The sequence below is a fragment of the Medicago truncatula genome, chromosome 6, assembly GCF_003473485.1.
Source record: "Medicago truncatula cultivar Jemalong A17 chromosome 6, MtrunA17r5.0-ANR, whole genome shotgun sequence".
NCBI lineage: Eukaryota > Viridiplantae > Streptophyta > Magnoliopsida > Fabales > Fabaceae > Medicago > Medicago truncatula.
Genome location: NC_053047.1, coordinates 34035410 through 34050471, shown reverse-complemented (window position 1 = coordinate 34050471; position 15062 = coordinate 34035410). Strand labels below are relative to the sequence as shown.

Genomic DNA, 15062 nt, shown 5'->3' with positions numbered 1-15062 from the left:
TTTACCCCCTGCCATTTGAGGGTCTTTTGGTTTACCCCCCTATGATTTTTTTTTTTTTGGAGATTCCCCCTTGTAAAATAAAGATTCTTTGGTTTACACCCCTAAGGCCATCTGACTGGATAAATGAGATGACGTGGCTTATTGACTATGTATTTATTTATTTTTTTGATTTTTTTATTTCCAAGTGGCACACATAATATATTTTTCACAAAAAATTAATATTAAAGATGTGAAATACCTAAACTACCCCTAATGCTTAATTTCAATTTTGGAAATTATAAAAAAATTCGAAAAAATGAATATTACCTAATTTTTTGTTTCGAAAATTAAGTTCCATAATTTATTTTTTGCTAATTTGTTAATTTCGAAGAAAAAAAAAATCTGAAATTAAGATTTTGACAATTAAAATAAAATAGAATTTTTCAGATTATATATAATTTTCCAATTTTTTTTTTCATATTTTAATTAGAATTTTAAAAAAAATATATCCAGATTTTTATCAAAAATAATTTAAAAATATCAAAATTAAAAACATCATCATCATCTTCATGTCTTTCTAATGTTCATCAACAAGAACAATACCACAACAATAACAACAACATTTCCTCCTTCCTCTCTTCACTCTTGTCCCTATTCAATAAGAACAATACCACTACACAAGGAGCATATAAACGGCGCAGCTGACCAAGCACCAAAACAAGGCCACAAACCAGTTGAAAAAACAGAAGAAAAAAAAACACCAAATAAACCCACAACACCACAAACAAGCTCTCCTAACACACCCAATCACATGGCTGCCGAAACAGTTGCACACAGTGGCTAGAACAGACTATGATAGCAGCAGCTAAACACAAAATCAGATGGAAACGAATTATTCAAAAACCCCCAATTTTTTAAATCCCTCAAATCCCCAAATTTATCAAATTTACATATCAAAATCAAATGAAAGGTGCTGAGGGGAACGATTTTAATTTGAATTTCTCTTGTAAGATTCGACTCAGACACGATTTTAAGTTTCTTGCCCATATTCGAATTTCTCTTTCCCAAATTGAGTTTCTTGTTCAGATTGTTTCGAATTTTGTTTTTGGAAAATTAAAAAGGTTAGGGATTTGGAGAGGGAAGAAGAAGAGGGAATTGTTGTTGTATATTTTTTGTTTTTCTGGGATGTTGATGTTGTTGTGTTGTGCTGTGTTGTTGAGGAGAGGAGAGAAGAAGAGAAGAAGCTTGATGGAAGAGAAGACGAAAAAGAAAAAGATTTAGAATTTTTCATTTATCATTAGGGGTATTTAAGGTATTTCGTATTAGGGATATTTAAGGTATTTCGCATTTTCAACATAATTTTAAAAATAAAAAATAAAAAAATCACGATGTGTCAGTGCCACTTCATCCATCGTTACCAGTCAGCATGCCAAATCATCAAATTTATCCAGTCAGATACTGACTGTTGGCTGTGGGGGGCAAACCAAAGAATCTTTATTTTACAAGGGGGAATCTCCAAGTTTTTTTTCATAGGGGGGTCATATGAGTTTTAATATACAAATTTTGTGACACCGCTCCCCCTCAAGTGTGAGTCCATTCATCATGCTCCCCACTTGCTGTTTGTACCAGCGTTGCGGCTTTCTACGCAAATACCGGCTGCCTCGGTCGCACCCTTCATCGAACCGGGGCTCTAATACCAGTGTTGGGTCACTGGGGAAGCTCGGGGGACTCTTCACATTGAGGCTAGAACAATCGCACAAGCAAGAGAGACATCACACTCTTACTCAAAACCTTAAGGCGGTGGGTTTATGGGTCCTCTTACTTATAACGTGTTCAACCTTTACTATTTTATCCGATGTGGGACATATAACTCACACTTGCAAACCAACAGTTATTTGGTGTGGTCGAAGATTCAACTGCTACTGCTACGAGGGAGAACCATATAGGGCGGCAAATGTAGATGTTCTAATTGAGGAGGGGCATGTCAGGAATACTCTGGATACATTGCAGGTGATTAGAAGTGTTAAGAGCATTGCAATGGATACTTTGGAAAATGGTACGTCAATCAAAGACTTACGTGATTGTCTTTAGCGGATTGCGGATGAAACTTTGTCTTTAACTAATCTCAACAAGCTTATGCTAATCTATGGTGTATACGTATGTCTTAAAAACTATACACTAAACTGTGTACAAACTTGAATTCGTAGCTTTAACACCCCCCTTAATCTTAGGATCACAAATGTTGAACATTTTAAGCTTGGAGATAAATGAATGAAAGCTCAATTGGGAGGCAATGACTTTGTGAAGAAGTTTGCAAGTTGAGATTTGGACTTGACATAAAGAAGCTTGAAAACTCTTTGTTGTAGCTTTTCTCCGACAAAGTAACAGTCAATTTCCAGATGTTTTGTTCTTTCATGAAATACTAGATTTTCTCGAATGTGGGTTGCACTTTGATTATCACAGTAAAGCACAGGAGGTTTGATGCAATCAACTCTTAACTCTCAAACCAGTGTCATTCAGTAGGTCTAAGTTGTATTTCATGTAACAAATGGTGATGTCAGATGTGGAGTGACCAACTTCTATGCCTAAAAAGTACTTAAGCTTGCCAAGATCCATAATTTTGAATTCAACATCAAATGTAATTTTGATCCTTTAATTTCAATCTCATCCATAGAGTTTCCTGCTAAGCTTGCATTTTGGTTAGGATTAGATGCTAACACTGGCTCACGATCAGTATCATAATTTGTGGGGTGATATGAGGGATATGTCCAATGAAAGGTTGATTTGGATTATGATTTAGGGTGCGTTTGTTTTAACTTTAAAAAAAATAGTTGTGTTACAAAAATCTAGAGTTTTTATTTTAGAGATTTTAAAAAAAAAATTGTGTTTGTCAACTACCCAAAAAAAGTGATTTTGTTAAAAAAAAAGCTTAATTAGGTCTTTCGTCCCTGCAAATATAGGTCATTTGAGTTTTCGTCTCTGAAGTTACTAATAATTTCAATCGGCCACCGCAAATATTAATCATTTGACTTTTGGTCCTAATTAGATTTTTTTTTTGCTGAGGTGGGCTGTCATTAGCGACGTGGTGCCCATGTGGCAAGTGATGATTGGGCAAAGTTGTTGGCTTAAATAGGTCTTTCGTATCTGCAAATATAGATCATTTGAATTTTCGTCCCTGAAGTTACTAATCAGATGTAATTAGGACGATTTTTCAAATGATTAAATATTTGCAGTGGCAGATTGAAATGATTAGTAACTTCAGGGACGAAAATTCAAATGACATATATTTGTAAAGGGACGAAAAACCTATTTAAGCCTTAAAAAAATGATTTTTAACTAGTTCATGTGTTACCTCTTTGTTTTTAAAAAAATTGATTTTGAGAAAAGTTAATCCTAATAGCTTTTCATTTTAGAGTCAAAATAGATTTTTTTTGATAAAATGATTTGTTTAAAAATCCTGAACAAACACTTAAAAATGATAAAAGTGATTTTTTTTACACAAAAATTATTTTTTTTTTCTAAAAAAATCTTAAACAAATGTACTCATAGATTTTTTTTTTTTACACAGAAAAATTAGATTTTAGAATATGTTTATCATTCTGGTACTTATACTAGTAATTGGTTTCAAGTAACAATTAGCATATGTTTCAAGACTTAGGATACAAATAAAATTATAAGAATCTAAAACTCATTCCAAATTTGATTCTATAAAACCAAATGGGAAAAAAAGATTTTGGACTACCGCATCAAACACATTGGATTCAGGCCACAAATTCCATGTATAAGAAACTTCATTGACCATTTATCGATAAAAGTATTTTCAGGAATCTTACAATATAAGTGAGGGGGATGCAACTGTATCCCCTAAACTTTCAAAATTTACACCGTGCTGCTCAATTTTATTTTTATTTAAACCGCTTGAAATTTTTCTATTGCATCTACTCCAAAGATTTTGCATCTATAGCCTAAGTTTTTCTCACCTCATATAAATGACATGTGACACAGTTTCATGACTTGTTTTAGATACTTTATCTTTTGGTTTTTCATATCTTAAGGCACTTACGTTTCTTTTACATATTTTTTTAAGCATACATTCCTTTTATATTATTTTCTTATTCATAATAGTTTCTTATTAATAATTAAATTTATGCTGAAGTAAAAATGAGACACTTTGGATTGAACACAATTTTTATAAGTCATATAAGAAGCCTTTACCATTAAATCAAATAATATATATATATATATATATATATATATATATATATATAGGGTGTATCAAATGAGAAGAGTGTTATAATGAGAGGATGAGAGAAATAAATAATGACTCTTAGATTAAAATGAATGGCTCACATTAAAAGGTGCACTTTAAATGACAAGTGACTATAAATATAAATATGTTTATAGGGACTAAAAGTAGTGATTGAAAATTTTATAGGGACTAAAAGTTGAAGGAAAATTTTAGAGGGATTAAAACGAAAAGTTGGTATATTTATAGGGACTAAAAACATATTTAACCCTTTTTTCTTTCCACGCTTGCTTTGTCCCAAACGTTTCTCCTTCCTTCTTCTCTCTCAAATCTCAATGGCAATTGGCAATTGACAATAACTCCTTCCTTGTTCCGTCCAACAAAACACTAATTGAAAAGAAACATATATGGTTGTGAGAGATTTGAGAAGGTTCTGATGGAATTCTTTTCAATTTTGTGAATCGGTGTTTCAATTTAGGTTCTATACCCACCGCTTCATATATATATATGACACCCCACCTTTCCCAATTGCTTTATATTTTATTTTATTTTATTGGAATTCTTCAATTTCATCTTTTTTAAAATTGCTTCCTCAAGCTTTACATCAATCATCGACTTCATATCCATCATAAAATTAAATCTGATTATTTGAATTTCTCAATTATAAAAATTAAATCAAAATGAGGTTTAGTTTAGGAAAAATGGTGAAAATCCATTGTTGTTTCTGGGTTGTTATCCTGCCAGATCTGAAGTTGAAAACAAGGGGTTTACAATTGATATATCTAAAACCATAACAATAATTTATAACATATTAGGATGATTTGTTGTTGATTCCCGTCTTCAGAGAGAACTATAAAGGAAGAATTGAAAAGAAGTATATAATATCAAAATTGAAAAATAGATGTAGGCTGACGATGGATTTGTTGAAGAATGGGGAATGAAAGCAAGCAGGAAGTCCAAGGGTGAGCACAAATAGGAAAAGGGTGCATGTGAATGGAAAAAAGGAGTATTTTAATCTCGACCATTTATTTACATCCAAGGGTTGAGATTTAACCCTCTCATCCTCTCATGATAAAGAGTGCTCTCATTTGATATGTCATATATATATATATATGGATGCACGTGCGCGCGTACGTGTGTGCGTGTATTACTTAATATTTCATATAGTTTCCTTTTTTTTTTGAAAGATTTGCTATAATTTCACAACTTTATCCTCCTTCCATCCTAAATTATAAAAACAATTATTTTCTAATATTATAAGCAAAAAAGACAATTTTTAACCCTATTTAATCATGTAGTTAAAAAAATAACTTAATTTTCAATTTTTTTTTACTTATGATAAAATTAAATGCAAATTGTATTCAATTTACACTCTCTCTGATTTTCTCCATATCAAATAATCAATAAAAATTGTTTATACTTCTTCTAGTGAAACTTATTTAGAGGGGAACACAGAAAGTTAAACCCCAAATTATTATATTTTAGTTTTTTTTAATAAGTGTGAATTGATTGTTTATTTTTCTTCCTTTCTTCTTCAGAGACTATACCTATGATCACTTTGACTCAAAAAAACTATGATGACTAACTTCTTATTGTTTATGATATTTATCTATCAAATTCTAACTTTCATATGATATATATTGTAATTAGTTATTTGATTGTAAAAAAATAATAAAATTAAAAGAAAAAATAACTACAAGAAACTTTGATATCTCTAATAAAATTAAAAGTCCAAAGTTCTTAACCTATGATCTTGGCTACGCTGCTGAAAAAGGTTTTGCAATTGGAGCCTCTCAACAACACTTATGACCCCATCAACAATGCATAAAAAAATTCCCACTAATCCATAACATATAAATGGTAATTCCTATGATACCCGTCATTACTGATCTTCCACCGCCATTAGAGGAACCTCATAGAAGAGGTAAGAAAAGGCCTCCGCCAGCTCCTCGATCACCACCCCACCCCCACCACCTCTTACCATCGACCATTTCAAGCTGGATGAAACTTGGCCACCCACATTTTGTAAAGATCCTGAGAATAATTGTGTTGATCATTGGCCAACGAAGTTTCTAATTTACGGGCTATATAATTTTTTTTTTTTTTTATGTAATGCTATTGGGCTCATAAGTGTTGTTGAGGAGGCTCCAATCGCAATAGCCAAGATCGTAGGTCAAGGACTTCAGACTTCTAACTTTATTAGAGATATCAAAGTTTCTTGTAGTTATTTTTTCTTTTAATTTTATAATTTTTTTTTTCAATCAAATAACTAATCACAATATATATCACATGAAAGTTAGAATTTGAAAGATAAATACCATAAATAATAAGAAATTAGCAATCATAGTTTTTTTGAGTCAAAGTGATCATAGGTATAGTCTCTGAAGAAGAAAAGAAGAAAAAAAAAACAATCAATTCACACTTATTAAAAAAAGGGAAATGCTAAGAGTGCCTTTAGGGCATTAGTTAAGAGAACAAACTTAGAAATATTGTATTGAAAAATGATGAAAATTGATAGATTTGACTTTTTAAAAATTAAAAAAATTGTTGAATTCAATGCAAACTTACTATTTTTAGTTTCCTTAACTAGTGCCCTTAGGACACTAGTTAACATAACCCTAAAAAAAAATTAAAACATAATAATTTGGAGTATAACTTTTTGTTTTCTCCTTTGAATAAATTTCACAAGAAGAAGTATAAACAACTTTTATTGATTAATATGGAGAAAATCGCAGAGAGTGCAAATTGAATACAATTTGCATTTAATTTTATCATATGTAAAATAAAATGAAAAAGATGTTTTTTTTTTAAACTACATGATTAAATAGGGTAAAAAAATTATTTCTTTTGCTTAAAATTTTAAGACAAATAAAATTATTGTTTTTATAATTTAGGATGGAAGGATGATAAAGTTATAAAAGTATATGAAATCTTTAAAGAAAAAAAGAAGACTATATGAAATATTAAGTGATACACGCACACACGTAGGCACGCACGCGAGTGCTCTCTCTCACACACACACACACATATATATATATATGGTTTAATGGTAAAGACTTTTTTTTAGTGAACTGTCTCAAATAGTTTAGTTGAATTTTGATAAAAAAAATTCTAATGAACTTTCTCAATAAATTCTAAATATAACTTTTTAAAAAATTATAAATGTTAGTTGCTTTCAAGTTATAACAAATCAAACTAACCATGATTATCTATTTTGACACAAAAAATACAACAAAAAAATATAATATAAATTCTTTTTTTTTAAGGAAATCAAAACAATCTTTATTATAGAAAGAATTGTTTAAGGGTATAATTGAGATAATGAAAAAATAAGTATAAATATATTCATCTAGTTTGTTACACTTTTTAAATGATAAAGGGAAAAGAAAACAGACATATGTATTCATATCGTGTTTATTACAATTTAATATTTAAATTAGTTCTTATCTATTTGTTACTACTTATTTATATTGAAAATTGAGGGTATTTTTGAAAAGAAAAATCCAACACAAAAGTGTCGAAAGAGGTAGTTCAGATTTTACCTTATTTAATAAATAGTGATTTGTCAATCACACTTATCATAAATATTATCTTTTTATTTTTATTTTTATTTTTATTGAATCGGCATATATATATTAAAGGCCAAGCCCTAATATATTATCAAAGATATGAAAAACTAAAAAGCGGGAGTAGATAGAATGCTCTCTCCCAACCGTGACGGTTTCCATTAGCGATTTCTCGATCCTAAAAGCGCTTTTGAATTAAACCCTTACCGGAATTGAATTCTACGCCGGTTTCCTTTTAGGTTAACGATGTCTTCGTCGGTGCAACAAGTTGTCAAGCGTGCCAAATATAAATCCACCGTGAAAGATCCTGGTACTCCTGGTGTTATCAAATTGACTCGACCGAAACTTGTTTTCAAGCCTAATGATCCAACATCAAACAACAAGCTTGACGTTGATTTCAGATTAATCAAAAGTCAAAAAAACACCAAAGAGGGGTCAAACAAACAAACGTGGCTTAAGCTTTTACATTCTCAAGGCAGTTACATCTTTGAGTTTGAAAGCTTTTCGGATCTTCATGTTTGCCGGGAATTCGCTGCTGGTATTATTAGCAAGCCTGTAGAAGCTCCAAAAGTTGTTTCAGATGAACAACTTAGCACTGCTGAAATGACACTGAGGATAAAGCTATTGGGAGAAGATAGTAAATTGAAGAAGATTCATAAGGAACTTGTGATGAGTGATAAGCTTACAGAATCAGAATTTTGGGCTACAAAGAAGAAATTGCTCGACCAAGATGAAAGCCGAAAGTTAACACAAAGGATTGGATTTAAAAATTGTTTGATCTTCGACACAAAGCCTACTACTAGTGACGGTCGGATAAATATAGTTAAATTTCAATTGACTCGAGAAATAAAATATCAGATTTTTGCTCTCAAACCAGCAATTCACCAGGCATTCCTCAATTTTGTACCGAGTAACATGAGCGAGGTAGATTTCTGGAACAAATACTTCAAAGCTGAATATCTCCATAGTACCAAAAATGCTATTGCAGCAGCTGCTGAGGCTGCTGAAGATGAGGATCTTGCTGTTTTTTTGAAAGATGACGAGATATTAAAAAATGAAGCTCGAAAGAAGGTTCGACGGATTGATCCAACTTTAGACATGGAAGCAGACCAAGGAGATGATTACACTCATCTTCCTGACCACGGGATCTTCCGTGATGGTTGCAAGGAAACATCTGAAGCTCAAAATACTCTTTATCGAAGAACGTTGTTGCAAGATCTCAACAGACAAAGTGAGGTGGTTCTTGAAGGAAAAACTTTAGATATAGATATGGAACATCCAAGAACAGAAGTAGAAGTGCTTGCTCGGAGAAAACATGAATCTGATGGGGTTGTGGAGGAGAGGCGAAACAGAATTTCTAAGACAGCCCAGATTGAAGATCTTCAGGCACAAGATAATCATCCATTTGTACCACTTTGTATCAAGGATCCTCGTGACTATTTTGATTCTCAACAAGCTAACGTAGTAAAAACCTTTGATGAGTCCCTAGCCGATAAGGAGAAAATAAGACGCAATTTGGGTTCTGAGGAAGCCTATGACTCTTTGAGGGAGTCCATATCTAACATCAAAACTATGGGATTAAGGGATCCTCTATTGAGTCATAAGGTTGCTTTTAAGGTCCTTACTGTATTGAATAAAAGCATCTCAAGCACAACTAAGGAGTGTGTCCTTGATATTTTACCCAACTCAACTAAGGAGAAACTACTAGATCATTGGGTTTGTAGTCAGGAATTACTGAGGCACTTTTGGTCTTCTTATCCAGTATCAACACAAAGTCTTGTTAGTAAGGCTACAAGACTGAAAGACGCCATATCACAAATATATTCTAAACTTGAGGAAATAAAGGTATCTGCACAGTCGAACCTACGGGACCAGGTTTCCCTTGTTGTCGATCCAATGCAGCAGGCTCTGGATGCTGCTTTGTTACATTACGATGCTGACATTCGGAGAAGAAATGATAAAGGGTCGAAGCCTAATGGTTATGTTTAGTAGAATGATAACAATTTAGGAATGTATAATTGCAAGGAATGATAACATTAGGAGATCAATTTCTATGCATTGACAATGTAATTTTTTTTTTACGCATGTATTCAAAAATGAAAAACTTAAAAGCCATTAGATAATCAAACTGTTTGCAATTCTATGTAGAAATAGCAAACATATATTTGTCCGAATTCAACTTTAATTCTTTGCTTTTATATTCTATGTAGTTACTGCACTTCAAGGTCATTCCTGTTGCCGCGTAGTGTTTGTGTTTTGTTACTACACTGCTGTTGCACTGTTGTTGCAATTCTGTCATATGCAAATTGGTTTTGTGCATATGTTGTTGCGTGCATTATTTCTGTCACATTCTAATCTGTTTTACATTCTTTGTTGGGGAATAATTTTTTATTAAATTCCACACTTTTGTGTGCATTGCTGGAAGAATTGTAAATATGGTTTTATACAATTTCTGCATAATTTATGAGCAAATTTGGTTTTGCTGGTTGTGCACAAATACTGGTGTTACGATAATGTTTCTTCGTGCATAATTTACTATGGGAAGTAGAGCCGTAACGAGGATCTGAATATCTTTACAATTTACAAAATTGGTGATTATAATATTTGGCGTAGTAGTAAAAAAATGCGGCAACATAGAAAAACTATTCATTTTGGGAGCGATATATGTCGACATTAATTTGTGAAAGACTGGATTAATGCATCAAAGTGTTCATGTATAATGTATAAATAAGGTCTGTCTGATAGAGCAACTCACTACATATTCGTAAAGACGCAAACAATGGTCAATTCTAAGATTTGGGTTGTGTTTCCACTTCAAATCGGCGGTGTTGTTGAGTGGTGGTGGTGGTGGTGGCGGCAGTGATGTGGTCGTGGGGGTGTTTCAGTTTGTGTGGGTGTTCGACTGTCTTGGTGTGGTTTCGATGGATGGTCGCGGATCTGGTGTTGAAACGCTTTGCGGACGGGAGCCTTTGCAGGGGGTGGTTAGGAGGTGGGTTTTTTTGTGGTGGTTGTTGTGGGTGATTCCTTGTGGAGACCGCCTCTGTTATTCGGGTCCATATCTGTTGTCGCTTACTCTTGTTTGTGTTTAGGGTGTTTTGAAGATGGTGTCCTTCGAGCTGAGCAACTTCCTTTTTTTTATTTGATTGACGCTTTGCACAACCGCAAACTATGTCAATTGTCTTACTTTTTGTGTGTTGGATACTGGTGGGGCCGGTTATTTTGCTTCGAGATCGGGAGCTGGTGTCTTTCTGCAATCTTCTTTTGGCAGACTTGGTGTTTCTCTGGTAGACCGCGGGTGAGGTGGCCTTCTGATTTGGTCCTGAAGTCTGGTGGGCCGATCACTTTTGATTCGAGATTGGGAGTCAGTTCTTCTTTGGTTCAAGTTTGGTTTTGGGCTTTTTTAGGTGTTCTTTCGGTGGACCGAAGGTTGTGCGGTGGTGGAAGCTGATTGATCTTTAGAAAAGGTGGATGTGGCTCAGTAGGGGTGATGATGACTGGGTTTTCTGTTACACGGGTGTTCTTTTGGGGGTGAGTAGTGACGATAGGTGTTATGGATGCCGTTTTTCAATGGTTGGTTGTATAGGAGTCTATATCAGGTGGGTGATGTCCTTTTGGGTGTTTATTGCAGGGGTGTCTTTGTTGGTATTGTTTTCAGGTGTTCCGCCTATATACGACGCCTTTTGTTTGTACTTCATCGTTCTCTGTTCTTCTTGTGGAGAGATTGGATGTTTAATAAATTTTTGTTGATTAAAAAAAAAATGGTCAATTCTAAGATATTAATCTAAGAGCTATGAAAACCTTTATTGAAATCGAGCGTCTATTAATTTATTGAATATCATGTACTTTTATTTGCATTTACCGTTGGTGTCCTATATGGGGGCCTTACAATATGAAGGATGTGTGATATGTGATAGTGTTATTTACATTTACATTTACATACATTGATGGAATTAAATAGAACTAGTTGTTCATTTTCTATGAGAGCCTTATTTTGCTAAGAGATTCACAATAAAAAGCTACAGTGCTAATTTTATCGCACTACTTCACCTGTTTCTGTGTTTTATGCATTATCGTATTCAATAAAATGTGACTATTAAGTTTAGTTTAGTTTTGCATACGTTTGTTGTTTCAGATCCATCAACTTTGAGACCGATTGCGAAATTTTCGCTAAAGATTTTAACTCCATATAAAGATAGAAACTAAATTAGGATTATTTGTACGACAAAATATTGTATATGATAATATGGATAAAAATTGGGGAGGTTCATTTACTAGCTTTACTAGACCGTCCACCCGTGTTGTCACACGGGTCATATTGACCGTAGATACATAATTCAAATAAATAAATAAATAAACATTTGAAGTACTATTCATGCTAACACCATTCTCACCAATACAATTTGACTAATAAAATACAAATAAAATTGAGTTCATGCTGGTACATTGCGGAAAATTTCTTTGTAAACAACATTTGAAGTACTATTCATGCTAACACCATTCTCACCAGTCATTAGAATATTCAGACCACTCCTTGATATAACCCTTGATATTGCAACATAATGTTGACCATGAGAGAATACGGGTTGTAGAAGGTATACACCAACTTGTTTGAGTGACTGTCCTTGAATCTTGTTGCCGTTATTGCAAAACATACTGATATAGGAAACTGTCTACGCAAAAATTTAAACGGAAGCCTTGTATCAGACGGTGTAAGTGAGAGCCTAGGTATATACACCTTTTCCCCAATGTTGCCGCCTGTTATCACCTTTCCTTCAAGGACATATCTACCCATCCTAGTAATTATCAACCTAGTACCATTGCACAAGCCTGCGGATTGGTCAAGATTTCGCAATAACAAAACAGAAACTCCAACTTTCAATTTAATTTTGTGATTAGGTAAACCAGATGCATATTAATTGTGTTCAGAAACTTTGGTGTGTGTACATCATCCGGCCTATTCACCATGGATGGGTTAGCTAATGGATAATCACAACTTAAATATGTCATTTCTTCTCTAGGAATAACAAACAACATATAATCATTAATTTCTTCAACAATGACATTTTTAGGTGTCAATATACCTTTATCCTGGAAGAACGATGTATCATGCATATTCATTATAAGAGATGGATAAATGCAATCAACAATTGATGCAATATGATCACCTGAACTGTGAATATGTAGATCATCTGGAATTTTCACTTTAATATCCTCATCATTATCTTCACCAATGCTGCCATCATCAATTCCTAGCACCCACTCACCACAATCCTTCCTTTCTTGAAAGTCATTGCTTAAACATTCGTGCAGGAGCCTCATAATAGTTGTTAGCGTTAACACTTCACAATAATTCCAGAGAAACGAAGAGTTAATGCTAGCACAGACAATATCTTGTCTTGTACCTTTGGGTATAACCGGAAGAACCTGTAAAAAATCACCTCTAAGGACAACAACTTTTCCACCAAAAGGGATATCCAATCTGTCGTTATTCTGGTGTCTCAGAATGTCTCTTAGTTTTCGATCAAGGACCTCGAAACAGTGTCGGTGCATCATAGGAGCTTCATATTATCAATCAGTTCAGCTAAATTAGTTTTGGGATGTATGCCGCAAGTTGAACACTCTTTAACAATGAATGGAATATTAAACCTTGAGTGAGTTGTTCTTCCACTTGGTATGAGCAATGCAACAATACCACTCGAAGCATTTGTCAGCACAATCTCACCTCTAGAGCGAATTGCAGATGATAAAGCTCTCCAAATAAAAGTTTTCTCAGCTCCACCATATCCATAAAAAAAGAATACATCGGGTAGGTTTGCGTCAACCCTTGACATGATCGTGTCGTAAACATGTTTTTGCTCGTGAGTCATGGTCTCCATCAATCTGTTGTGTTCGTTTACCAAAAAATATGACGATCATACCTCAAAGATGTAATAGTAAAAATAACAAGATGTAATAATAAGGAAAAGAAACAAAAAAAAAATGTTATATTTTGATTTCATTTTCAACTATAAAAAAGGCCTTCCTTATTAATGATAGTATAAAGAACACTCAAAGATAGACCACCTTAGGTGGCTTTACCACTCATGTACCACCCTTGTGTGGCACATTTAAATATTAAAAGAAATACTTTAATCCATGTCATACCAGAAGAAAAAAAAAAAAAAAAAAAAATTGTACATTCTCTCTCTCATCGCATTCACTGTGTCCTTTCTCTCCCACCCTTGTTCCATTTTCTCTCGGCAAGATGATTTCCACCACCATTCTCGTCGATGTCCTCGTCGTTACATCTTGATAGATTTTTCGGAAGGTTGGTCTCCAACCACTTCCTTGCCGTTGCGGTCGATTTCTCTGCGCTCATGAATCTACACTGTTCCTCCTTGTTTTCTCCCTCTTCCATCTTCAACTCAGGTATATGCATCGCTGGTCATTTTGTTCAATTCACTTGTTCCATCTTGTGATTTTTTTTTTTGTGTGATTCAATTCTCTTGTTCCTCATATCAGTTTAATTTGAATTACATTTAAACATTTATTTGTGAAAAATGTAAATCTAAATTTTGTTAATTTATCGGTTTAGATTGAATTAGATTTAAACATTTTTTTTTTAAATTGTAAATCTCAATTTGGTTCATCCAGAGTCTTGATATGGAATATAAAGTGATTTTTACACTCACAAATTCAAAAGATTAATAGCCTGTTTGATTCAAAAGATCAACGTTCATCACCTCAAAAAAATTAATAATCGAAGTTCATAGATTGTTTCCATAAGTCTACGATTACTTTTAAATTTTCTTATGAAAAACTTTATAGAGTTCCATACGAAGATGCTTTTAATTAGTAGTTATTAATTAGATCAGTTATTATAGGGTTCCAATAAGCTTTTAAAAACATGTAAGGAAATATTAAAAGACATGCGAGCAAAAATAAAATTAATGAATTCATATGTAAAACATAATGTAAAAAATAATTAAAATATAGCATTAATTTCAAAAAAACATCAGAAGAGCAATATTTTAAAAGATAGGTGCAATATGTAATAACTTAGAAATATACATAATTATTCTGTTCTAGTTTGGAATACTGTATGAGAAATTCTTGGCTGAGCACCCCAAGAATCTTTCATATTGCATAAACTCACTATTAAGTGATAAGCAAACAAATAAATACCCAAATCAACCACTAACATAAACATCAATCTTCGGTAGAATCTACACCTCCATTGTACCAAAAAAAAAAAAAAAAATCTACACCTCCAATGCACTTAGCCATGGAAC

General features: G+C 33.1%; 1 protein-coding gene across 1 annotated transcript; it reads left to right on the top strand.

Moving 5' to 3' along the window:
• Nucleotides 1-8037: 8037 nt before the first annotated feature.
• On the top strand, nucleotides 8038-9780 carry LOC25496637 (general transcription and DNA repair factor IIH subunit TFB1-1). The gene has a single exon (XM_013597270.1). It carries the CDS (start codon nucleotides 8038-8040, stop codon nucleotides 9778-9780), a length of 1743 nt encoding a protein of 580 aa, XP_013452724.1.
• The last annotated feature ends 5282 nt before the right edge of the window (nucleotides 9781-15062 follow it).